Source organism: Castor canadensis, chromosome 19 (genome assembly GCF_047511655.1).
Source record: "Castor canadensis chromosome 19, mCasCan1.hap1v2, whole genome shotgun sequence".
Taxonomy (NCBI): Eukaryota; Metazoa; Chordata; class Mammalia; order Rodentia; family Castoridae; genus Castor; species Castor canadensis.
In genome coordinates, this window is record NC_133404.1 from 8,701,556 (window position 1) to 8,725,699 (window position 24,144).

General features: G+C 50.4%; 1 protein-coding gene across 1 annotated transcript in view; it reads right to left on the reverse strand.

Annotated features, from left to right (window-relative positions):
- Positions 1–18,624, reverse strand: part of Rasgrf1 (Ras protein specific guanine nucleotide releasing factor 1) — a 114,711-nt gene extending 96,087 nt beyond the window's left edge. Inside the window, exon 1 of the mRNA XM_074061632.1 lies at positions 17,952–18,624. Within this exon, the coding sequence (XP_073917733.1) occupies positions 17,952–18,227 (276 nt within the window). The 5' untranslated portion in view covers positions 18,228–18,624. The remainder of the gene's footprint in view (positions 1–17,951) is intronic.
- Positions 18,625–24,144: the final 5,520 nt, after the last annotated feature.

Below are 24,144 nucleotides of genomic sequence, written 5' to 3' on the forward strand. Positions count from 1 at the left end.
TGGATGGGGCCATTGTGGCCCCCAATAGACTTACTCTGCTTCCAACTGGTCTTCCCTGGGGAGGCCTGGGCTGTTGGCAGCCCCGAGCCTAGTCCATCACAAAAGGGAGTGATGGGCCCCTGACTCCTGGAAGCTGGAGTCCTGCCTAGTGGAGAAGCAAATGGCTCCTGTCACCCTTGAGTGCCATGGCCCCTGCATCCTCACCCCTGTTGGAAATCTAACCATGAAGAAACCAGCCAGGAAGACCCCAGGCCTGAACCCAGCCAGCTGGGTGATGATGCTCGGCTGTCTCCCCTCAAACCAGCAATGGGGCTTTGGGGGCGGCTGTAGAAAGCTGGCTGCTGGCTTCCAGAGCCTTCTTTGCCAGTTCGTCCATCCATCTGGCCATATTTGTCCTCTGTGTGGCCTTGCTCTATCCCTGCCACCACTGCTGTAGGTAGGCCACAAGCTCCAAGCAAATGTTCTGTCTCTGCTGTCCTCCTGGAGACAGTTTCTAGACCCTGGGTGACTGGCATGTTGAAAGTTCAGGTGAAAAATGGCTGGCTGGTGCATGGGGACTTGGGAGCAGGTGTGACTATGACCTGGAAGTCTCCCTGCATCTCGAAGCAAGAAGGCTCAGGGTGCTAGGTTGGACTCTGGGGGACGTCCAGAAAGTCTTCAGGGCTGGGGCCAAAGGCTGTGCAGTCCTGGGCGTTGGGGACCTTGGTCTTAAGGGAGAGGAGATCAGAGGACGCACTGTGCCCAAGTACATGCTGGGTCCTCAGGTGCCAGTCGCCAGAGGCACCCTTTCCTAGGGGTTAAGAGCATCCTCCCCATTTACTGGGGAAGTGGGAGGATAGGACATGGTGGTTTTTCCAATGTTGCCAGCCAAAAACAGCGTAAATGGAGCTGAGACCTGGAACACCTCTTGCCTAGTGGTGATGTGGCTTCCCAAGGTAGCCGTGGTTGTCTTGGGTCCTTAAATGACCCAAGAACAGTTTGCTTCCCTGACATCTGGGTTATACAACTACGTTGCTTGACTGACTAGTAGAAAGTTTTTGCTAAGGGAAAAGAAACTTAAACCCAGCAACTCTGACTTTGGGCAGCCCAATAAAGGAGATTTTGCTCTGCGTGGGATTCATAGGAGTTGTGGGACTAGTGGAAAGAGAGAGAGAGATGGGAGAGAGGAGGGAAAGAAGGAGGGAGGGAAAGAAGGAGGGAGAGAGAGCAAGAGCTCAACATGGGTACAAAGACATGGAGACAAAGCACTTCTGGGAAGGAGCGAAGTTTACACAGACAGGGGCCAAGGGTGGCTTCCAGGCTGCCGAAGATGCTAAGGAGCAAGAAGGTTGAATTGGAAGAGGCTGAATGAAAATGTCAGATCCCCAGGCCCACGTGCAGAAGGTCCTCATGGAAAATGAGTGCCTGGAAAGGGGAGGCCACTGTGGTCTGGTGGGGACCACCATCTGCCTGGCAGAATGACGGTGTGCTCTGTGCGTCCCAAGGGACCCCATTTCCCAGAGGGGGCTGAGCCCTGGAGGGAGGTGTGGGCAAGTCCAGGATTGGAGTCCAGGGACCACAGCTTCTTGGCTCCTAGGCCAGGGAACTCCCATCACATCCATTGCTCTCTTCAGTCATGGGCAAGCGCTCCCAAGATGACTGGGGGAAAATGGCTTCCTGGGTAGACAAAGAGCCCTGGAAATGGAGTCTGGACTAGTTTCAGTTCAGCAGTTGGCCTAGAGTGTGGCTTTAGGCAAGTCTTTCCTTGTCACCCTCAGTTTACTCATCTGTGAAATGGATGAGTTGTGTTCTAAGCTCTTCCTGAACCCTACAATCTTTATGTAGCTAGCATACACTCACACAAGTACGCAGAAACCTGTATGTTGTACGTATGTATGTGTGTATCTATGCATCCTTCCATCTGTCCGTCCATCTGGAGACCATGTACGAGAGATGAGTAAGAGAGTACAATGTATCCTCGGTCTTTCCCTGCAATTCTGGACAGAGCTTAGGTCATTTCCGATCCTTCCCACAGCCCTCAGAGGCTAAGGCAGGTTTCTGGTTCAGCCTTCTCTTTTGTCAAGGCAGCAACAATGTGGCCTGAGGGCCCAGGTGTGGCCCTGTGTCCTGGGGTCAGCCAAGTAGACATGTTTTTTTTTTTTTTTTTCCTAGCACCAAGGCAGACTCACCCCAAGTAACCCAGAGCCTGGGGGTGGCACTGTGGGTGACAGGATTTTCTCTGTACCAACCTCTTTCCTTCCTCAGCCAGGATGTGGGGATCAGGCAAAGTTTTGGTGAAGCAGATTCTGCTATTAGACTGGAAGGGGATTTTTTTGTTTTTTTTGGTGGTACTGGGGTTTGAACTCAGGGCTTCATGCTTGAGCCACTCTGCCAGCCTGGGAATTTTTTTGTGTGCATGAATGTGTGAGAACAACAAAAATTATGAATGCTCTGAGACTAAAAGTAAGGGAGGACAAAGATTTTTGGGGAAAAGGGATAGTGAAGGGATGTCTACTGCCTCTTACTGAGCCCTGGAGATGCCCAGGCTGAGAGAGCCTTGACCTTTACTACCTCCTCCTTTCCTGCCACCGTTTTATCGTGGGAAGTTCAAGCATTCACAAATGCTATAAGACTTTTAAATAAAAGTCCACATAAGATACCACCTAGATTCCTCCATTGTAACCCGTGGCATTCATGTGAGGCTCTTGGGCCATGACTACTCCAGATAGAAGAGTCCCCACCATGAGTTGTCACTGGCATCCTGAGCACAGTGGAAGCCACCTCCCCACTTTGCAGAACAGATCCATGTGGTTCCTGGCTGGGGACAATGGCTGCGCTTCTGGTGGGAAATGCCTGGTGATCACACTGCTGAGGTCACATTTGGGTCTGTGTCTGTGATAGTCTTAGGTGCCCTATTAATTTTCTGGCACTTTTGAGATGGAGAACACATCAGTCTTAGGGTCGGAATAATCCAGTTTTGTGGCCCAGTTTGGACCAACTGGGGAGTGGCGTTAGCTGGGGCAGAACTAACAAGGACAAAATGCCTTCATTTTTGTGTGGAGCTGGAAAAAAAAAGGGGAGGAGGGACGTGGTGACAGTTGATATTCCTGTGTTTTGGATGACAGCAAAAACGTGGGGTCTTGTATTATCAGATGAATGCCGTCATTGACACGATGAGCTAGCTGGGAATCTGGGCATAAGGTTCCATGACACTTTCTGCTGAACACAGGGCATTAGAAGAGTCCCTTCTTTTCGTGACAGCTGAGGGCCAATTGAAATACTTTTTATTTTGTTAATATCTTTATAATTGTTCTCCCTGGCAGCTTTAATTGAACAGCACAGCTGAGCCTAATTCAAAACAGGCGGTCTCTTGGCTGCTATGTTCTGCTGTGGGCTTGGGTAAAAACATGATAATCTTCCAGGCCCTGATTCATTCTAGAAATTTGGGTAAAGTTTGGGGCAACATCAAAGAAACATGTGCAATGTGCCTAACTCATGGGTTACATGTGCACAGGAGTGTGTCACAGACCAGGGTGTGCCCTTCCCGAGGGATGGCCCCAAACCCCTCCCATCCTCTGGAATACCCAACCCCAAGAGGGCAGCCTCCCCTCAGGTCAGGCTCACACTGTCCCCACAGGGAGAAAAGTTGAGGGCATCGGGCAGTGGCCTGGATGTGCTTCATATTGACGCTTGGCTCTCAGCCGGGCTTTCACCGTTCTAGGACAAGGCTGTCCTCCGTCACTGCACCTTTTATGGGAGCGGGGCCCTATGGTTTGGATGAGCTAAAGTTCTGGAAAGAACCCAGCTCTTGGTTCTTTGAGCCTGAAAAAGCATCATGTCCCCTTCTCTGTTCTTTCTGTTTCTCTCTGTGCCTATCTCCCTTCCTCTCCACCCATTCCTCAGCTCTCTGCTCCCCACTTCCCTCCACATTGCAGGTGACACCCAGAATCAGTGGGGCTGGATCTGTTTCCCTCCTGTCTCAGGAAAAGTCTTATTCCTTTGCTCCCTGGCTCTAGTATCAAAAGAAACTTCCACTATGGAAATCCTCTTAGGACCAGGCTTGGGCTCCATGTGCTTAGCCTCACCTGGTCTGCCCCCTCTCCCAGCGGACTGGCAGGCCCTGTGGCACTGCCATAGAACACAGCACTCTGGACAACCACTGGCAGGTAAGGAATGGCAGGTTGTCCCTGGGATGCTCAGGGCAGAGGAGTTTCCTGGGGTCATGGCATTCTTATTGCTAAAACAGTCCTGAGCAAACAGGGACACGTGGAGTGGGTAGCAGTGAGTAGAGCTGGGGCTGAGGGACTAGATAGTCTCTTCTCTCTGAGCCCTGGGTTCCTCACAACCATACACCGTGATACAAGTAATGAAAAGTCAGGCTCTCCCACCTTTCCCGCTCTACCCAATGATTCATAATGATTCATTAATGAATGAGGATTCATTCAGTTGACCACTATGTACTCAGCCCCCAGCCGAAGCTCATTCGTCAGTGACAACAAACACGTCACAATGTGAGCCTTCCCAAAAAGGCATCCCTCCCGATCTGCTCTTAGCTATGTCCTTCACCATGGCTCAGGCATGCTGCCATAGCTCTGCCCTTCTCATCAAACTACCCTTTACCTGAGACCTAATGACCTTCTGGTTATCTTTGTACTATGAAGGACATTTCCATCCAGACTGCATATTAGTGACATCTGGGGACTTAAAGAAACACAGACACCAGGACCCACCCAGTGGTGGGGGAGGGCTGTGGACACTGGTACTGGGCACCTTTGAAGGCCCCACAGTCACCCAGTGCTGAGACCCCTAAGGAAGAAGCATGGCTTAGGCACCTGCCTCTCAGCCCTCTTGGACACGCACAGTCTTGGAGGCAGCCACCTTGGAGCCACCGTGGGAACACACCTGGAATCTGGAATCGTGACACAGAAGATGACAGTGATGACTTGTGTGTACTGAACTCCAAGTGCAAGTGCAGGGACAAGGAAGGAAACAGGTGTCAGAATGTGTAGAGGAGACGATATCACTGTAGTGGTGGAGCAAAGGCAGAGGTGGGTCCTGGTCCACGTTGTGGAGACCCAGATGTTCTGCATGGGTTCCATTAATTACTGCTGCCATTATTAGCAGAGTCCTCCCTTTTGCTTAGGTGGCTTTGAGTGGGCTCTCATTCCTTTCAGAGAATTGATTCTTGACTATGAAGTCAAGTTGGCACCACGCCTTGGTACGTAACAGCTCTTGTTTGCTGAACAATGACCAAACGCATCTTATTAATTTGTTGGCTAATAGCCAAAGCCACAAAGCAGGTGGCATTGAATTTGCCCCTCAGGCATTGTGAGGAGAGCTGGTTGGATTGGGTGAAGGGATGAGCTTTTCATGGAGAGAGATTGCCTCTTCAGGGTGAGCAGGCTGACACCGAGCAGTCCTGCAAACAAGGAGCCCTTTTGTTTCCATTTTTGGAAAGATGTATCAAAATTCTGTAACGCCAGTGTTCTGGAGAGTCCATTCTGGGGCCCTGTGTGGCATGTGCAGGTCTTAGCCTTCTCAGACCTGGATTCAAATTTATTATTTAGCCTTGGAGTGTCCAACTCAGCTCTTCACTTCTATGGACAGCTTCCTCTCACAAAACCCACCTGTCAGGGTGGTTGAAACAGACAAGGTTGTGGAGACACCTGGCTCATTGCAGGCTGGATCAATAATGCTTCCTAAGGCACCTGAATCACTCACAAGGTCACGGAGCTAATGGATCTACCAAGGGGAGTTACTGGGAAACAGCAAACGTGTGCATTCAAGCACGTGTGTACGTATACACATGTACACATGTAGCACACGGTCCAGCCTGATGGGCTGTGCCAAGATTGGCAGGTTATTATGAATTTGCATTTTTGGGTCTTCTTTGCATCATTTTCAGCTTCTATTTGTTTCTTGTTGTCTCTATCCAACTGGTCACCATGTTCCACCTGTTCTTCCCCTTTAAAATCTCTGGACTTTGTGGCTTCTCCCATCCTCACCGTCACTCACGCCTCCGATCTGGCTGGGTAAGCAGCCCAGTCCATCCATTCCCAATCTGGCCTCTGCTCATTGCCTCCTCCAAGGGGAGGGGCTGAGGCCGGGCCTGGGAGGGGATGGACACCTTCACTTCTAGACACTCCTTACTAGGTTCCACCATGTGCTCTCACCCAGAGTCCATCCCTCATCTTCCTTTCCTCAATGCAGGGACATCCCCCAGGCTCCCATTCCCCATGTCCTCCAGTGCCTTTCCTACTTCCCACCCCAGGAGCCACCCTGTCCTCTGGCTCTGCAGAGCTTGCTCATTGGCCTGGCCCTAGTTCCTTCCAGCTGTGGCTGCACTGACCTCACACTTAGAGCACAGAGGGGGTGGTGATTTTATCAGGCATGACAATTCCCAAAGAGCCCGATGGATGGAAATAATGGTCCCTCTGAGTCCCCTGGTGCTCCCACACCAGTCCAGGAAACAGATCTGCCCCGCCCACCCATGCCACCCTCACCTGATGTGGCTTCACACTGGGTCAGGAGCCACCCATGACCTCTTAGCTCCTAGCAGCTTCTTTCTGCCCAGCCTCTGCTCCTGAGTTCTCAAGTCTGAGTCTCCTAGGGTCTTGTTTAGCCCTCCCCTGCCCCGACACCTGTTTTGTCCTCAAGCTGTCCCAAGTCCTTGTCTGGATTCCTGGTCTCCTATGAGGCCCGAGTCAGGTGTGTCTTTGGTCTGCAACCAGCATGGGACTGACCTCCTATATACCATCCTGGCTGCTCTCCTGCCCGCTCTGCCTGGTCCACTGAGAGTAAGGAGGGAACTAAGGGGAGTAACTGCCATGCCAGAGCTCCAGAGTCCTGTGACAGCCCGGTCCTCTCAGAACCAGCCTTGAACCAGGCTGTGCAGCACCCAAGGCCTGGACCGTCAGTGCAGTAGCCAAGCCTTAGCCTGCTGAATGTTCTGTTGTATGTCGAATGATCCAGTGCAAGACTCCACAGTGTAAGAGCAAGGGCCACAGATGGGATGGGTCCTGGTGGCTGTCACACTTGGCTGATCCTGTGTGGACACCTTTCCACTTCTCACTGGACCTCAGCCAGCCTGCTCTTCACCTTCCTACTGATACTTGCTGCATGAAGGCATAAACCCGACTCTGACTGTGCCTAACCTTTAACTTCTGTCAATAACCCTGTCAGCAATGACCTATGCACATGGGTATTTATTAACTGCAGCTCTGTTTTTTAATAGTAAAAGACTTTAAAATTACCCAAATATCCTTCAAGAGGAGACTGTCTATAAAAACCACAGCATACCCACACAATGGTCTACTACGCAGCTATGAAAAAGACTGAGGTCAATTAATAGAGTACACTAATACTAGCACTGTGTAGTGAGGAAACCAAGGTGCAGAAGAGCATTGGTAAGGTATTGCAATTGGGATGACAGTCCTGTACACATGCGTACAAATGGGCACGCATTTGCATATGAATACATAAGAAGCCGGTACCCATGGGCCCCTTTGGGGAAGGGGCTTGGAATTAGGGTGGGAGGAAGCACCTTGCATGCTCTCATATGTGTGGAAAATTGAGCAATGGGAAGGAGGTACTCATTCTAAAACTTAGAACTTAGTGGCTATTTGTGAGTGTCTGGCTGGCCATGCATTATCCAGGCTTCGAGCTCATCTGTCTGGTCACCAAGACACTCTTCCTGCAGACCCTATCACTCAGCCTTCTGAGTGTGGTCTTCACTGAGAGCCAACAGAGACGACAGGCAGTGAGTCTGCCCTCAGATCAGCATCCTCTCCCTGCTGGTCCCTGTTAAACAAGCCGCTAGGACACAAGTACACTTGCTCTTGTTCCATTCAGGAGGCAGTGTGTGTCCATGACAACCCTGTTTCCTTGCTTGCCCAGGCTACCAGGAAGCTCTTATGTAATCATTCACCTCTCCTCACCCTTGTCCACACAGTACTGGCTTTCTTCCTGAAATCTACCCCCTCCCCCTCTCAGTTCCCCACACCCTGCAGATCTGACCAGAGGTGAAGTGATCCTGGGTGGCAGCTGGTGTGGCCAGAGGACAGGGAAGGTCCATTGAGGGAGAAGAGGGGTGGAAGGGCAGCAGGCCAGGACAAGGGGACGCTGGGGCTAAAACAGAGAATACTGCCTACAACCAGTTCTTCCAAACCATTTCATTAATGTCTTGAGTCTGCATAAGAGTCCAAGAGGCAAAGTTGATTATATCTGACCCTTGTAGTCAGGCAGAGGAGAAGTCCATCTCAGTTAGGTTTTCCCGAATTTCTAGACAGATTTTTGGGATACCAGCTAAGGTTGCTGAGCAGTCACTCATTCCCTCTTCTAAAGCTGTTTTTTTTTTTAAATTTGGTGGTGTTGAGGTTTGTACTCAGGGCTTGCACTTGCTAGGCAGGTGCTCTACCATTGAGCCATGCCAAAGCCCTTTTTTCTTTAGTATGTTTTTAGGTAAGGTTTCACTAAAGTCACCCCAGCTGGCCTCAGGCTATGATCCTCCTACCTCTACCTCCTGACTTGCTGGGATTGCAGGCAAGTATCACCACACCCTGTCTGTTTTTCTAACACTAGTCCTGAAAGGCTTTTGTTACGACTGAGTTAGATTTTCCAATTTTAAGAAAATCAAAGTTTAATTAGGTGGTACCTTTTAAAAAATAATTACCTCATTTTTCAGGAAAAAGAAGTTGCCTTATTCCTGAAGGGCTGGTCAGATCTAGTCTTTAAAACACAAATTGTCCAATTTAACAATGGGCTGGAATGTTCAGTGACCTGCAACAGGGAGGCCTGGTTCGAGTTCTGGCTTTGGGGCTCAGCAGCAGTGGCTCAGTGCTTGGCACAGGACACACTCTGGGTGGGTATTGTTGGGAGGGCCACCTCCATCGATCAGAGCTTTGTCTGCCCAGTGAGAATTATGTCTCCCCTATGTCACCTCAGGGTTACCATGGTGGTCACCTGGAATGCTAACCATGGGCTTTGCTGGGTAAAGAGGTGTACAGGCAACACTTGGCATTTCCCCAAGAGGTGTACCCAACACTCCCCACCATTGCCCCCAGCCCAGGCTGTGGGCAGCCCTTGAATGTGCGGGACACAGAACTGAGGACACTGGAGCTAGGAGAAGTTTTGGTGTCACAGAACTAAAGCACAAGCTTCAGAAGCGTGTCACAGGGCTGGAGTAGGAGTGAGGAGGCCCTTTAGTGCTCCCCAAATCCAGAAGCCTCCCACTTCTGATGGGTTTTCCCTCCCACCCTGCAGGGATCTTCCTGATACACAGGTGGAGCCACTCCATCCCATTTTGAGTCCTGCTATGATACCAACTGTGCCGGGGGAGGTCCAGTCCAACCTCTGCAGTGCGCACATAGGCTTCTGGGTGGCCTTGGCCTCCCTGCAGCCTCTACTCCCTGCCTGACCTGTCCCTTTCTTTGTGGAGCCTTCTTGGCCCCCACTCTGGGTGCTGGATTCCCACAGTCATCCACCGGGCTCTCCTTTGTGCCCACTGTGATTGCTCTGTTTGTCACTGTCTGTTTTCACCTGTCCCCTCCCTGGATGGTGAACTTTTCCAGGGCAAGGCCTAACTTTTGCCCATCCAGGCGGGTGTGGGTGTGGCTCTGAGGAGGTACTGATAAGTCTCTGTTGAGTGAAAGCTATCAATGCCAGCAATGGAATGCTGACAGTCACAGGGTGGACAATTCAGCCTTTAAAAAAATCTCCTTCCTTGTTAATCTCTGGGAAACTCAGTGGCCACAATGTTTCTGGGGCACTTAGTGAAGGATGACTGTCACTGAGCTTAATGAAAGGAGGGGAGGCTGGGCGAGGATGCTGCTTCTTGAAACGTGAGCACAGCTAGCCTTATGTACCCTGCCTCCTCATGAAACCCAACACAAGTGTCCTCTGCCATTTTTTTCGGCTGCTCTGTGTCTTCGATGATCAGCTCTGCCCTTCAGAAGGGTAGTTAGGGCCGGAAAGAAGAGTGGAATGGAGGCCAGTGCGTATAGGGACAGAGCAGATATCATGAGGATTTCCAGCACTCTGCATTCAGGTACATGGCAGGTCTGCTCTTTCCTGCCTCCTCTGATAGGATCGAAGCCTTGTCCAGTGAACTCTGTCCAGAGTAAACCCCTTCTGGCTGGAAGCTTTGATAGGTAAAGACTGATCCGCCACCTTGGCTGAGGTGACTGTGGAGGCTGGTGTCAGGACAGAGCCTCCTGCAGCCTGTGTCCCTGATCCATTACCATGAGTGGCACCCTCCTGCCAGCCTGCCTGGGACACAAACATGAGCAAGAAACAAGCCTTAGTTGTGTCAGCGGTGATCTGGAGCTGGTTGTCACTGCAGCATAACCCAGCTGGCCTTGACCAGTGAGGATGCCGCTAGCTATGAGTCCCTATGAGAGACGATGATGGCAGCCTGGACCTGAGTGGTGCAGGAAGAGAGGGGCGGAGGGCCTGGATGAGAGAGCTGATTGGTGGTGTCTGATGATGTGGTGGTTGCTAAGGACAAAAGTGTCTCCTGAAACCATCACATTCATTTCTCAGGGGCACATTTGCTTGGACTTTTTCAGGGGTTCACAGGTTTGTTGAGCTAGTTCCAACCTATCTTCCTTTGCAGGGTCAGGGCCTGGTGTTGACTCATTTCACCTGCCAGAGTGACCTGGCAGGCGACTTGGGCCACTGCTTCACCTAGGAGCAGTTTTGTGGTCCCAAAGGTGAAAGCTGAAGCTACAATGTGCTGGTGACACCTACTATGCATTGCCAGGGATTTCCACACAGCACCCAGTTTAACACAGCAATGGGGAAACTGAGGCACAGGGAACTCAAAGCCTTTCCTAAACTAGGGTCTGAGAACCCAGGTCTGGAAATCCCTCATGCTGCCTCCCCCTCAGAGGCTGAGGAACCCCTCAGGAAGGAGGGTGGAGGCTGGAAATCAAGGCTGTGCGTTCTTCTCTGAGTGGGGATGGAGTGTGGGGGTGTCCAAGGCGCCCAGCTGCTCCCTGCACGACAGTCGCCCTCACGGAAACATTTGGGCGTTGGCAGTGCTCTGGGCCCCTGTCAAGTCCACGCGTCACCGATGCTCCTGCATAAACATCAGGGGGCTGAGTCTGTTCTTGGCTGTGTGTTTGGGCACCAGCTCCAGGCTCCCACAGATTCCAGAGAAACTGGACTGTGGGGTGTGGATGCCTCCCTTGGTCATGGGATTTTGGAGTTGCAAGGTTCCCACTCAAGCAGAAACAAAAGCCACCTTCACAAAAGTCACGGAAACAGTGGTGACATGCTTCCATTGCTCTTAAATTCTTTTTTCTCCTCCATCCATCTTGGCAGAGGATAGAAAGCACTCGTCCACCAGCTGTGTTTGTCACTGAAGAGCTTGAGTTGGAGAGTCAGCTTCTTCACATACCTGCTCTGCAACGCTGAACACGTTACTTAAAGTCTTTGAACTTCGATTTTGTCATCTTGAAAATGGGTTCACAGTGGTAACCTCACAGGGTTGTTGGGATAATTAAGGGAAGTGCCATATGGAAAACATGTACTCTGGTGCCTGGCACACAGTAGGTGTTTGATAAATGCGATTCATCATTAGTATTCAGTGTTTTGGGTCTAATGTTTTAAAGGATCCTGCTACAAAATTACATACATTTTAGTCTCCATTCATGGCATGTCTGAGCTGAAAGGCATTTAGCAATGACTTGTGTTAAAGAGCAAAACTTTTAAAGGTGTTAATAAAATTGAACTCTTCTGTGGAAGTCTAGTTAAAAAATGGACCCACTCTGATGGATGTGCAAGTGCAGTACCCAGGGCTTCTCAGAATGAGGCAGGAAAATCATAGATTTGGGACTTAAACCACCTGTCTGCAGTGACAGCCAGTCTTCTGTGCTTCCTGTCCCACCCAGTGAGGCCGGCATGGCAGGACCTGCCTGGCAGTGTTTAGAACGTGAAACTTGTGCATGGATGAGGCAGAAGTTCCTCTTTCCACTGCTAGCTGCTCTTGGAGAAACAAAGGCAGACAAGGCAGACCAGGTTGTGGAAGAGTAACGCAGGACCCCAAGGGACCACAAGAGTCTCTGCCCAGCTGGCACTGTCCTCTGCAGCCTGCATGTCCCCTGCTGTGCACCTGGCTGTCACATCACCTCATTCCCAGGGACCTGGGCAACAGGGCAGCTATCTGTCAAGAATCTGATTGTGCCTGGTGCCCGGTGGCTCACGCCTGTAATCCTAGCTACTCAGGAGGCAAAGATCAGGAGGATCACAGTTTAAAGCCAGATCCTGGCAAATAGTTCACAAGACCCTATCTTGAAAAAAACCCTCACAAAAAAGGACTGGAGGAATGGCTCAAGTGGTAAGATGCCTGCCTAGCAAGTGTGAGGCCCGGTGTTCAAACCCCAGTGCCAACAAAAAAAAAAAAAAAAAGAAAGAAGAATCTGAATGTGGCCTTTTATTGGGTTCCCCCCGCCGCCCGCCGCCACATATGTCCACTCTCCTCTCCTCATGGACTTCATCTTTTGCAATATGCATCTTCATCACACCTGGAGTCATAAGCTCCTTTCTCCCTCAGCATCTCAAACTTGACCTCTGAGATGGAACTTGTCATCTTTCATGGCCCCAAGCGTGCTCCACCTCTGACTTTTTCCTATGCTGGTATTGTGCACCTGCCTGGTGACCTTAGGGTGGGGCTCATTCCAACATCTCCTCTGCCATATCAGGTGGAACCATGGGTCCCACCAATTCTCTCTGTGAGGATGTCTTGATATAGTCTGTTACAATTCTGCCCCTTCCTCCTTCCTTCCCTTCTTTCTTCCTCTCTCTTTCTCTCCCTCGCTCCCTTCCTTCCTTCTTTGACTCCAGACTTGTCACTTGGACTCTTGGTTATATCAGCTCCTGATGCATTTCTTCTACAGATGCCTCCTGCTCTCCTGGTGCTTGGTTCTTGGCAGGGGGGTAGGGAGGGAGAGGACCATCTTGAAATGAGCAACTGAGAACAGGGAGTGATCATGGACTGTGATTACCTCTATGATGCAGGAGCTGGGGCTATGCTGGCTCTTGGGACAGGGGGAGGGAAGGTTTCCCTTTGGGGAGGTGACTTTTAGACTAACACCTAAAAGAGAAAAAGGGGCTAGCCATCCCAAGGTCACTGGAGATCACCCAGTCAGAAGAGGTCTTAAGCGATCACCCCAGTCAGAGGAGGTCTTAAGAGGAGGCCTTAGCTGTGGCCTGAGCAGGGAGGGGAAGAAGAAGAAGGTGGTGGGGTTGGGCTGGGCCAGACAGGTCAGCTGGCTGTATCTTAAGTGGTCATCTAGGCAGTGGTGGGAGAAGAGAGGAATTTGAACGCACTCATCAGAAAGAAAAGATAAAAGTTTAAGGCAATGGATAGGCCGATTACACTGCCTTGAGCACTATCCAATGTATATATGAATCAAAGCATCACATTGTACCTTGTAAATATGCACAAATATTATGTGTTGTTGTGTGTCAATAAAAAAAATCTAAAAAAATTATATGATAACAATAATAAAAGAGCACTCTGGCAGCATGCTTCCTGGAGTGCACCTGGGATGGTGGGATAAGGCTGATGATATTCAATAAATTGAGCAGGACTCCCAAGTTCCTAACTAAAGAGGGGTAGAGTGGGGGTGTGGGAGGGAGCATTTTCTGCACTAGGTTACTATGGGGTGACCCTCTAGGGAGAGTGCCCCACTCAGCAGTGAGTGCTTTGAGAGGACCATGAAGTTCTCTTCTCTGTACCTGGCCCATTGGGAGCCAAACTGTGCACTGCATGAGTCAACGACAGTGAGATTTTAGCTTGAGCTATGTTTTATCTGTTCCCAACCCTCACCCCACAGTCACCACGCATGGGGCAGGGAGTGAGTCCTTTTGTCCCATTCAAGGCATAATCAGGGAGTTGGGGGATGGAATGGGGAAAGAAGCAATCCCCACCCCGCCACAGTGAGTCCTGAGCTCCCCACCCCACCACAGAGAGTCCTGGGCCCCATTCCTGTTGGAACCATGGCATCGCCCTGCCAGTTTCCCATAAGTGCAAGCCCTCCAATATGAGCTATTGGCATCCTCAGTTTGCCTGCGTCCCAGGGTTCTGAGTGTGAGGGGTGCTGCAACCTCACTTGCCCAGATTTGGGTTTGCATTTTCCTGACTGGCAGAGGGATTGAATGTGCTCCAGCTCTGGGAGCACGTGCTTTGGTGACACCAGCATAGCTGCAGAGGAAGAAAGTCAGATGAAGCTCATTTCTGCCTCTGCCATGCTGGATGGCCACTAAAGAGACAGTCCCCTCATCTGTAAAATGGGTGCACTCACAACCTTGTGGATCTGAATCTGCTGGGCCAACCAGTAATACATTTTCTAAATGAGGACCTGGAGTAGGGCTTTGTTGTGTCTCCAGGAAAGGGAACCAACCTGGTGGACAAGGGGGTCTGAGATGCCCCAGCTACTGGAACCTCTGCTCACTTCAGGCTCTGAGGCACTGGCTGAAGACATCTGCCTGTGTCCCTCTGTCCTAAGTGACCCAGGAGGAGTCTGACATCTACACTTTGACCTGTCACTTTTGGGGAAAAGTAGGAGAAGTGCTAGGGTTGGTCTGGCAGGGACCCTTACTGAGAAGCTGGGACTAGCTGCTTTATTTCAGGGCTCTTGGAAAAGCCAGTGTGGACAACTTCATTGCAGAACAGGTAATGGAGCACCAGGTCAACTTTTAGGAAAGCTGAGCCCAGACTCTAAGTCCACCCACTTGGGCTGTGGTGTGTGGGCTGCAGGATCGGGAGGAGAGGAGGTTAGGGCAGAGCAAGCCGGCCCCAGTCAGGAGGGTGCCTTGCAGTTAGTTGCCAAGGGGAATGAAGGCACAGCTGTGCCTCTCTGGCTTCATGAGACCCTGGAATCCTAAGCCAGAGTCCCAGACTGTGGGGCTGCATCAGACCAGTGGCATGCAGCCAGGTGTGACTGCACCTGCTAGTGTGGATCTGGTGCTCTGTGTCTGGGTCCTCAGAGTACCCTGTGTAATGGGGATCAAAGCATCTTCCCAGTGTGAGGAGTTCTCCCTTATCTGTGCTCATCCTCCCAGGGGGTCCAGCACCTGTGACCATCAACTGCTTAGGCCTGGGGCCCAGAACAGGGCTCAGTACCCAGTTAGTCCTCAGGGCATGAAGCATGGAATTAACACGTGATATATCAGGTCCAGCTCCATAAACAATTCCTGTGCAACTATCGTGTGTCTGGCCTTGATCTTGTCACTACCTTTGTGGGGCTCTCAGCCAAGAGGTGGTCTCTGTGCCTCAGAAACCTTGGTCCTTCAAGGACAGAGCTGCCTGTTTGGACCTGGATAAAAAGACACCCTATTAAAACTAAGTGTTCACCAGTTACCAGCTAATGCTGTGACGCTGACAGCTTCTTTGAGTCTATGAACTTAGTGCTCCTCCACACGCCCAGCAGGTTTGAGGTCAAGGCTTCTTGGGGCCCAATCCTGGTCACAGAGAGGCCTAGAGCCTCTCACACTGAACTCTATGTACACCACGGGACACTCAAGTCAAAGAGAAACATGGAACCGCTACTGTGGCCATCACTTTCACTCAAAGGTTTTGAGGAAAATTATGGTTTTTTTTATACATGTGGGATGTAGTTTCCTACATATTCCAAACTTGCTGTACAGTTGAATGGCACACAGCAGGCGTCTTTAACAAAAATTCACTGTAGTTGGGCAACACCCATCTTCTGCTGCTCCAATCCCACTCTCTTCTGTCCTGCCAAGAGGGCTATACCTGAGCCACAGGAACACACCTGAGCACCCCTGACAGGTTGTGTTCTGAAATGGCTCAGAACATTTGTGCTTGTTGTCGACTGGCTTGTACTCCTATTTCTCCCATGATCCACTGCTAGCCTGATTCAATACTGAGTGAAGGGTTGGATGATTTGGAACCAATGTGGGATCTTATTTTCAGGAATTCTTAGATACTGGGTGAATTCTATTTCTGATTCTGCCACACTCATGTGACATTGGGTAACTTGCTTCCCTTCTCTTGTCCTCAGTTTTGTCATCTGTAAAACAGGCTGAATAATCTCTAAGAGTCTTCCAGCTTTAACATCTGGTGACCTAAATAACCCTGTCCAAATGGGTATGATCCAAATTCAGTTAAGACTTACCTCGATTCCACTAAATTGTATTGTGAGCATCCTTTCATCCACATTATTTAATTTAGCATTCTCAAAACCCTAGAAAGCTCAGTATTATTATCTCTATTTTGTATTTTATTATTATCTCAAATGTAGGTTTGGAGAACTTTTGCATGCTAACTGAAATCATACAGCATAGCTTCAGTCTCAGGCCTGCTGATCTTCATCGCCAGGGGGCTGAGAACAGAGCCTGTGAAACTATGCCACCTTAGTTTCACTACTCCTCTCCAGCCCTGGAGCTCAGCTCTGGGCTCTGCTGTAGGGAGCTGAGAGGAGGTAGGCCCTGGCTGGGGCTAGGACTGGGACTGCAAGCCACTGCTAGATACAGGTGTGCTGTGGCTACCTAGAGCTGAGAGCCTCAGTCTAGCTTCCCCAGGTGTGTGCAAGGAGGCTCCTTTTGGGCTATGAGCCACCTGCTCTTTGCCAGTGCTTTGCCATCTGGAAGCCCCACCTGCCTTGTGGGGAGCTCAGTCTGGTTGATCATCCCCAGAGACTCATCTTCAAAAACTGTACCCACACTCCAGACCCCAGAAATGGTCCTCTTAACACCCATGGGCTGAGGGCAAGAAAAGAAAAGATGTGTTGTGAAGAGTGAGCTCAGATCTCTGTCCTGGTGGTTAAGAGGGGACTTCCAGCGATGCTTTTATTTCAGCCACCACTCTGCAGGCAGCAATGGCTTTTGAGATCTGGGTTGGTTGCCTTAGAGCCTTGGGGTGGCCTTCACTACTGCTATGACCCTAGGCAAAAGAATATTTCCCTCTGGGCCTCAGTGTCCCCATCTAGGCAATAACCAATTGGTGGGGGACTCATGGATGTCAGGTCCCTCCCAGTGGTGACATTTTAGGATCCCCTTTTACTTTCTCTTCTTAGGGACAGGGGGACCAGATGCCTTTGGAGAGTGCCTTAAGCTTGAAGATTGCTCTTTCTAGCTGGCTCAAGTGTTCCCATTCGGTGGCTGCAGGGTCTCTCCTCCCTCCCCGCCAAAGGCGCACTCCCATCCTCCCAGACCCCAGCAGATCCAGGCCTGGCCCCTTTTAGCCTTGGCAGCTCAGGCAACGCGAGCGCAGCGCTATAGCGCGACTGCGGCGGTAGCCGCGCCGGGGGCGGGGGAGGACAGAAGCGCCCACTTGTCCCGCTGCCTCCGCAGCAGCCCTGGCCCTGGCCCTGGCCCCAGCGCATCCAGAGGTCTTTGAAACCCCGGGGTTTGTTGCTCTGGCCAGGGAGCGCACCACCGCTCAATCGCACCGAACGACCCCCGAGGCCCCGCAGAAACCCAACTCGACGGAGCTAGCACAGCTCGGTCTTTGCTTCGGGAGGCCCGGGCAGGCGAAGCTCGGACGCCTCTGTCTCGCCCTTCCCATGCCTAAACCCGGGGAATCACACGTCCCCCGCCTGGGGCAGGCGATTGGGGCTATCAGGGCTGGGGGCTGGGATGGATGGGAGCAGCATTTTTGGCTGGACGTGGGTCCAGATTCATCATCTCAGCCCGGCCCTTTGATCCCCCAACTCCCTCTGCATTTCCAAGTCTCAGTTCCTCTGTCCCCGCTTCTCACGCGTCTCATCCAGCAAGGGCAGCCGCGGCCCACTTGTACTCTCTGCCCGCAGTCCCTGCCCCCGCTGCCCGCCGCAGGGTCACCCTTCCGCCTTGGTTCAACCCTTCCCTCCCACTGTCAGCGCCCAGAGCGCCCAGGGTGCTTAGAGTAGAAGGACCAAAGTTCAGTCACCATGGAGGGTGGAAGGCCCTGAACCCGGAGGGCCGCACCGGGGCGCGGGTAGGTCAGGATGCGGCGCTCGCCTCACCTGTTTCTCCAGCGGCTCCTTGGCGGACAGCGCCGGCTTCGGGGAGGGCGCGCGGTCGCAGACGCAGCCCTCCAGCAGGTAGAGCCCCGAGGGCCGAGAGCTCGAGTCGCTCTCGAAGTAGAAGAGCAGGTTCTGCAGCAGCGCGAACCACTTGGTTTGCCATTTTGTGTTGTCCGAACTCCGCTTGCTCAGGTAGCCTTTGCGCGTGCCGTCCTTTCGCGCCAGCAGTCCCAGGGACGCGACGTGGCCATCGTTCAGCCGGATCCCCTTCTGCATGGTGCTCGGAGGCCAGCGAGACCCCACGCGCTTACATCTTCTCCGCGCGGCACCCAGCAGCCCCCAGTCCGCGCGCGCCGCCTCTCTCTGGCGCTCGCTCTCTCGTTCTCCCCTCCCCCCCCAATATCTACACTCTGGGGTCTGATGCTGAGCGGAGGTCTCTTGAATGTAGATGGACCATTCCCCTCTGGAACCTCTTCTTTGCTCTGCAGAGTCCCGGGGCTGGGGAGATGCCGCCCGACCCTCCCCAGGCGCGGGGCAAACTGAGGGACTGGTGATCTGTGCGCTGGCGAGGGGCAGGCGGAGTCATGTGACGCCGATCCCTCGAAGAGCCCGTTTCAGCAGCGCGGACAGGGACACACGCACGCAGCCAGCCCCGCCGAGGCGCAGAGCCGCGCGCAGGCTGCACCTTGGCGTCTCCTCCCCCTCCTCGGACACACACACGCACGCACGCACACAAGCCCTGCGCTACCCCCTGGCATCCCCTTCTCCCCTCGGGTGTTACAAAAGCACATCAGATCAATTTTCGTTTAACCCAGTGGAACCCCGGCGGCTCTCCATCCCGGGAGTTTGCGACTTTGCGCCCTACCGCGGCGCACTGTAGACCTAGGGTTAAGTCCCAGTTGTCATTTCCCCTCTCAAGGCTCCTCCCGGTACTTTATTTTTCTAATATAAGGTGGATGGAGGAAGGTGGAGGAAGAACAGATCTGATAGAACCTCCTGTCCTAGTGTCTGCATATTCTGCCGGTCACATTCATTTCGGTGTCCAGCCCCATTCCTGGCGGCTTCTCCAGCGACCTGAGGACAATGCAGGGAGTGAGATGTGGAAGGGGGAGGTGAACGCTTATTTTGAGCGTTACCATAATTACCGGCACCACCCTCTGCGCCCTAAGGTCTGCCTGGAGAGCCGCTGCTGGGAGTTTTCTGCAAATACCCCCCAAAGCCTGAAGGCGGGCTTCAAACGCAGGCGCCGGGGACCATGGGAGCCTTCAAATAGCTGCGCTGGCGCAATGATACCTTAATGATAGATTTTCCGTTCTTATTTTTAGCTCCCATTCGCCTACACAGTTACACGGCATTTATCGGAGAACGTCACAGCGCCCGCAAGCTGCACCGGGAGGGCGCGCGGGCTGCCGGGCGAGCCGGGTGCTGGAGCGGGGAGCGCGCACCACCGTCTGCCGCAGAGGGCAGCGGCCTCCCTTGGATCGGGAGCCTCGCTGGCCCGGCCAGTTTGCAGCGGGGACGGGCGCCCGCGCAGTCCTGGGGGGGAAAGGAAGGACACCATCTTTCCGCGCAGAACCTGCGTGTGCCGGTCCCTGAAACACACACATACACACACACACACACACACACACACACACACACACACGCCGTGCTGCGGAGGAATTGAAATGATCCCTGTCTTGGGCGCAATGACCCTGGCTTCCCCTGTGATATTGATCTTTTTTCCTTTACAAATAATGAAAAGAAAGAGAGCAGATGGTTAAGTCTTTTCCGCAGTCTTGATTTTCCCAAGAGGGACCCTATTCCGTGACGACCTTTACTCTCTCTTGCCTTTTTCCCCTCGAGGCAGGGTATTATGTAATTCAGACTGGCCGTGAACTTGCTGTTTTAGCCCAGAGTGGCTCCCCATCCTTTCACCTCAGTCTCCAGAGTGCTGGGATTATAGCGTGCCATCACTCCTGGCTTCATTTGTCTTTTCTGGAAGCAGAATTTCCAGGATTGACGTTCTGAATCTCGGTTTCTTTTACCTAAACTCTTGTTAGGACCCCGTTTACAGAGGCCACCACAATGTCAGGGAAGAAGCATCTTGCTAAGTGCCTTTGATCAGTTTCATCTGCATGCAAGACTTTGCAGGAGGTTGCTCTTTCTGCAATCAGCTCCACTGTACAGATGGAGAAAACATGGCATTGAGGGGCTGAGTGACTCCCTCAGGGTCACTCAGCTAGGAAGTGAGTGTGAACTAGGCTGAGGCTGATCCAGTGGTCCCTGAGTGGTAGGGAGATCGGTGTTTGTTCTAAGAAGCACCGGCATGGTCAGAGAGAGGGTCTCCCAGGTGGGCCAGAGCCAAGGTTGGGCCTGCATGGAGATGGATGTGACAGGTTCTGAACCTGGGCTGTAGGTTCATGCAAATACACTTTCACGAGCAATTTATATGTGCAGCAAAGTTGGAGGATCAATGACGCTGTCACTGCATACAGATCTCCCAGGGATTTTGTTTAAGTGCACACACTGATTCAGTGGATCTGGGCAAGCTCTGTGAATCTACGTTTCTATAAGCTTTCTGGAGTTGCGCTGTTGGTCTGCAGATCACACTTGGAAGGTTTAGAGGGAGAAAGATGGCGCTCATTCATTCATTCCTTCCTTCCTTCACTCACTCACACGTTCTACTGACTGGGCCACTGCAGACAGAGTCCCTGCCTTATGGAGTTTAGGCCAGTCCAAGAATTCCTTCTCCATCTGTCCCTCAGTGTAGCTGGAGGAAAACTACCTTCCCCTGGGCCTAGGGATAAGATTGATCAGGAGTTTCAGCCAGCAGAGGAGTAGAGCCTGCACCAGAGGCTCTCAACCCTGGCACACTTTAGAATTACCTGGAGAAATCTTTGTTTATGTGGCCCCAGGTCAGGGAAGTCAGAACCACTGAGGTTGGATCTGGGCACTCTACTTTTAAGAACTGCTTGGGTTGAGGAAGAAAATCCTTCCATGGACTCCTTCTTCCCCTCCTCCAGCAGTGGAGGGGCTAAGGGACCCATTTTTGCTAGTCTTGGAGTTTTGGGAATTCCTGGTGGATCAGACCATGCTGGGTGGCTGGCTTTGGTTGCAAGCTTTCTGTGTTCAGAGAAGAGGGTGGTGGCAGCCCTGGCACTTTGATCACTCCTGTCTGAAGTACATGGGTACCACTTTCTCTCCAGTGTCCACAGGCAGAAACTAGCAGAAGGTCTGCGATTGGTCTCTTTGTAGTCATTTGCTTCAATTCAAGTCAGGGTTGAAGGTTCTTAGAAGGCATTTTGGGGCCCTGGGTAAGAAGACAGCGTTTACCAGGCTGCCCTCTGCTTGGGCTGGGTGGGGGGTGGCATAGAGGGGATAAGCATGCCTTACCACAGCAGCAGAAGTGGGCACTGTTCTTTGGGCCTGAGGATCAAGTCCCCTTTCAGGGAAGGATGGAAGACGAATGTGCACAGGACCATTATAAGTGCATCTAGGCTTTGCCTTATTTCATTCCATCCTCCCAATAAGGCTTTTGGGTGAGAGTTAATGACCCCATTTCACAGATGGGGAAACTGAGTCCCTTAGAGTTTTGCAGAAAGCAGCTGAGACTAAGTGTTCTGACTACTCATCCAGGGCTCCTGCCAGAGGAGCTGACTTGCTGCCTTTCCCCTTTCCGACCCAATGGGCTGAGGTCTCTGTAAATAATGCTTATTTACAACAACAACAATAATAATAATAAGAAGAATTAAGGAATTTGTGGTGGGTTAGATCTCTGACGTCACCCAAGATCTGGCCATGTCTTTATGGCAGTTTCTATTAGGCTTGGGTTGGAGCTCAGCTCAGGTGTTCTGGAGCTGAACATCCTGGCTCTGACTGTACTTTACGCCTGGCTAGGGAGAACTTCTGTGGTGGTGTGTGTACACACGTGTGTGTGTGTGTGTGTGTGTGTGTGTGTGTATAACGTTTAGAGACCCTTTATTCTTTTGGCACCATGTTCCAACAGAAAAATGTAGCTTCCACATAGCTTTAAAAAATGAGGTTTTTCAGTATATGGCATAAAAATCATGTTTGCTTTGTGGAAGCTTTGGCCCTCGGGTTTCCTCCTTATCTTTGGGCTCCATCAGTCAGCTTTGCCTGGGCACCCAAATATGGACACCAGGAGTTTGCGCCTTTTCTTTCTAGCCAATAGAAATAGCAATATTATTGCATCTGATTTTAAATGTGATGCAGATTCTTTGTTAAAAAAATAGTTAAAAAATATAGGAAGCAAACAGACAACACCTGCATGAATTTTCTTTCTGCAATATAATCTTTTTGCCGTTTTTGTATGTAAGCATGTTTACCAAATGGGTTTCTATAGTGCCTGCTATTTTATAATCACAATCTTTCTCCCTTAATAGTATACAAGGATATTTTTTCATATTACTACAAATTTAATTAACTGACTTGTATGTATACTTCTCTGTCTTGGGCCGAATTTCCCAAAGGGTCATTTCTGGGTTAAAGGAATGTGCATTTTAAACACTGGTATACCTTACTTAATTTCCAGAAAGCTTTTATATTATTTTTTGGCAGTACTGGGCCTTGAACTCAGGGCCTCATTCTTGCTAGGCAGACTCTACCACTTGAGCCACTCTGCCAGCCCTGTTTTTGTATTGATTTTTTTCAAGATAGGGTCTTTTGAACTATTTGCCTTGGCTGGCTTTGAATCATGATTTTCCTGATTTCTGCCTCCTGAGTAACTGGAATTACAGGCTTTAGCCACTGGCACCCAGCAGAGAGATCTTATTTTTAATGTGGCCACCAACAGTGGATGAAAAAGTCAATTTCTCTATTCACTTGTCAAGCCTGGATATTGATTCTGTCAACCTCTTAAATACTTGTCCATTTTGAAGGGAGAAAAAGTATTCTTTCTTGTATTAATTTTCATTTGTTTTATGAATTTATTTGATTAATTTCTGAATGTTTACAGCCATTGCGTTCCTTCTTGTTTGAATTTTTGGTTTATTGTTGAATATGCAGATATGTTTATATTTTTATTATAGATTTATCAGTATTTCATATCTTAGATACATAACCACCGACTGACCATCACGCATGGTGCAAGTACTCTCCACATTTTATTGCTTGTCTTTTTTGTTATCATTTTAATAAAATACCCATAACACTGGGTGCTGGTGGCTGACACCTGTAATCCTAGCTACTCAGGAGGCAGAGATCAGGAGGATCGTGGTTTGAAGCCAGCCGGGGCAAATAGTTCACAAGACTGTATCTCAAAAAATCCTATCACAAAAATAGGGCTGGTGGAGTGGCTCAAGGTGTAGGCCCTGAGTTCAAACCCCAGTACCACACACACATACACACACACACACACACACACACACACAATACCCATAACATAAAATTTACATTTTAACCATCCAGTTCAGTATTATTAAATACATTCTTAAATTGTACAACCATTGCCATAATCTCACGAACTATTTTTATCTTGCAAAATTGAAACTGTGCACCCATTCAACAGAAACTCCCGGCCCTTGGCAGCCACCATTCTACTTTCTGTCACCATGATTTTGACTTCTTTCAGCATCTCAGGGAAGTGCAATCATACAGTTTTTGTCTTTTTGTGGTTGGCTTCTGTGACTTCGTTGCTTGTCATTCAGCCCATCTTGCCATATCTACATACTGTACATGTCTTTATATGGATTATAACAAATTTAAAATTTGAATGCAGACAAGTCTTTCTCGTTACGAGGTTTCTGATTTTAGACATCCCTTTCCTAGTGCCAGCTCCTTCAAGATCAAAAACATATTTGCCCATATTTTCTTCTTCTGTTTGTAAAGTTTCTTTTTTTTCCATTCATAAGTTCAATTCATTGAGAATTTGCTTTTGAGAAAGGAGTGAGGTAGGGTGAGACTTTATCATTACTTTTTCTCAATGGCTAGCAAGCTGTCCCAACATCACTTGTTTGAATAATTCATATTCTACCACCGATATGAAATAGAATCTTTATCAAGCAAAAAATTTTTGTCCTCACCTGGGACTATCTCCAGACTTTACTTTTTGTTTAATTGTCCTGTCCGTGTGTTCTTATATGTGTGACATATGGTATAATTTCTCTTGTTTACTATTCATGTTGAAATCTGCTCATGCAAAAACATCTCCATAAATTTGTATTTTCCAGTGTTCCTATTCTTATTTTGTCAA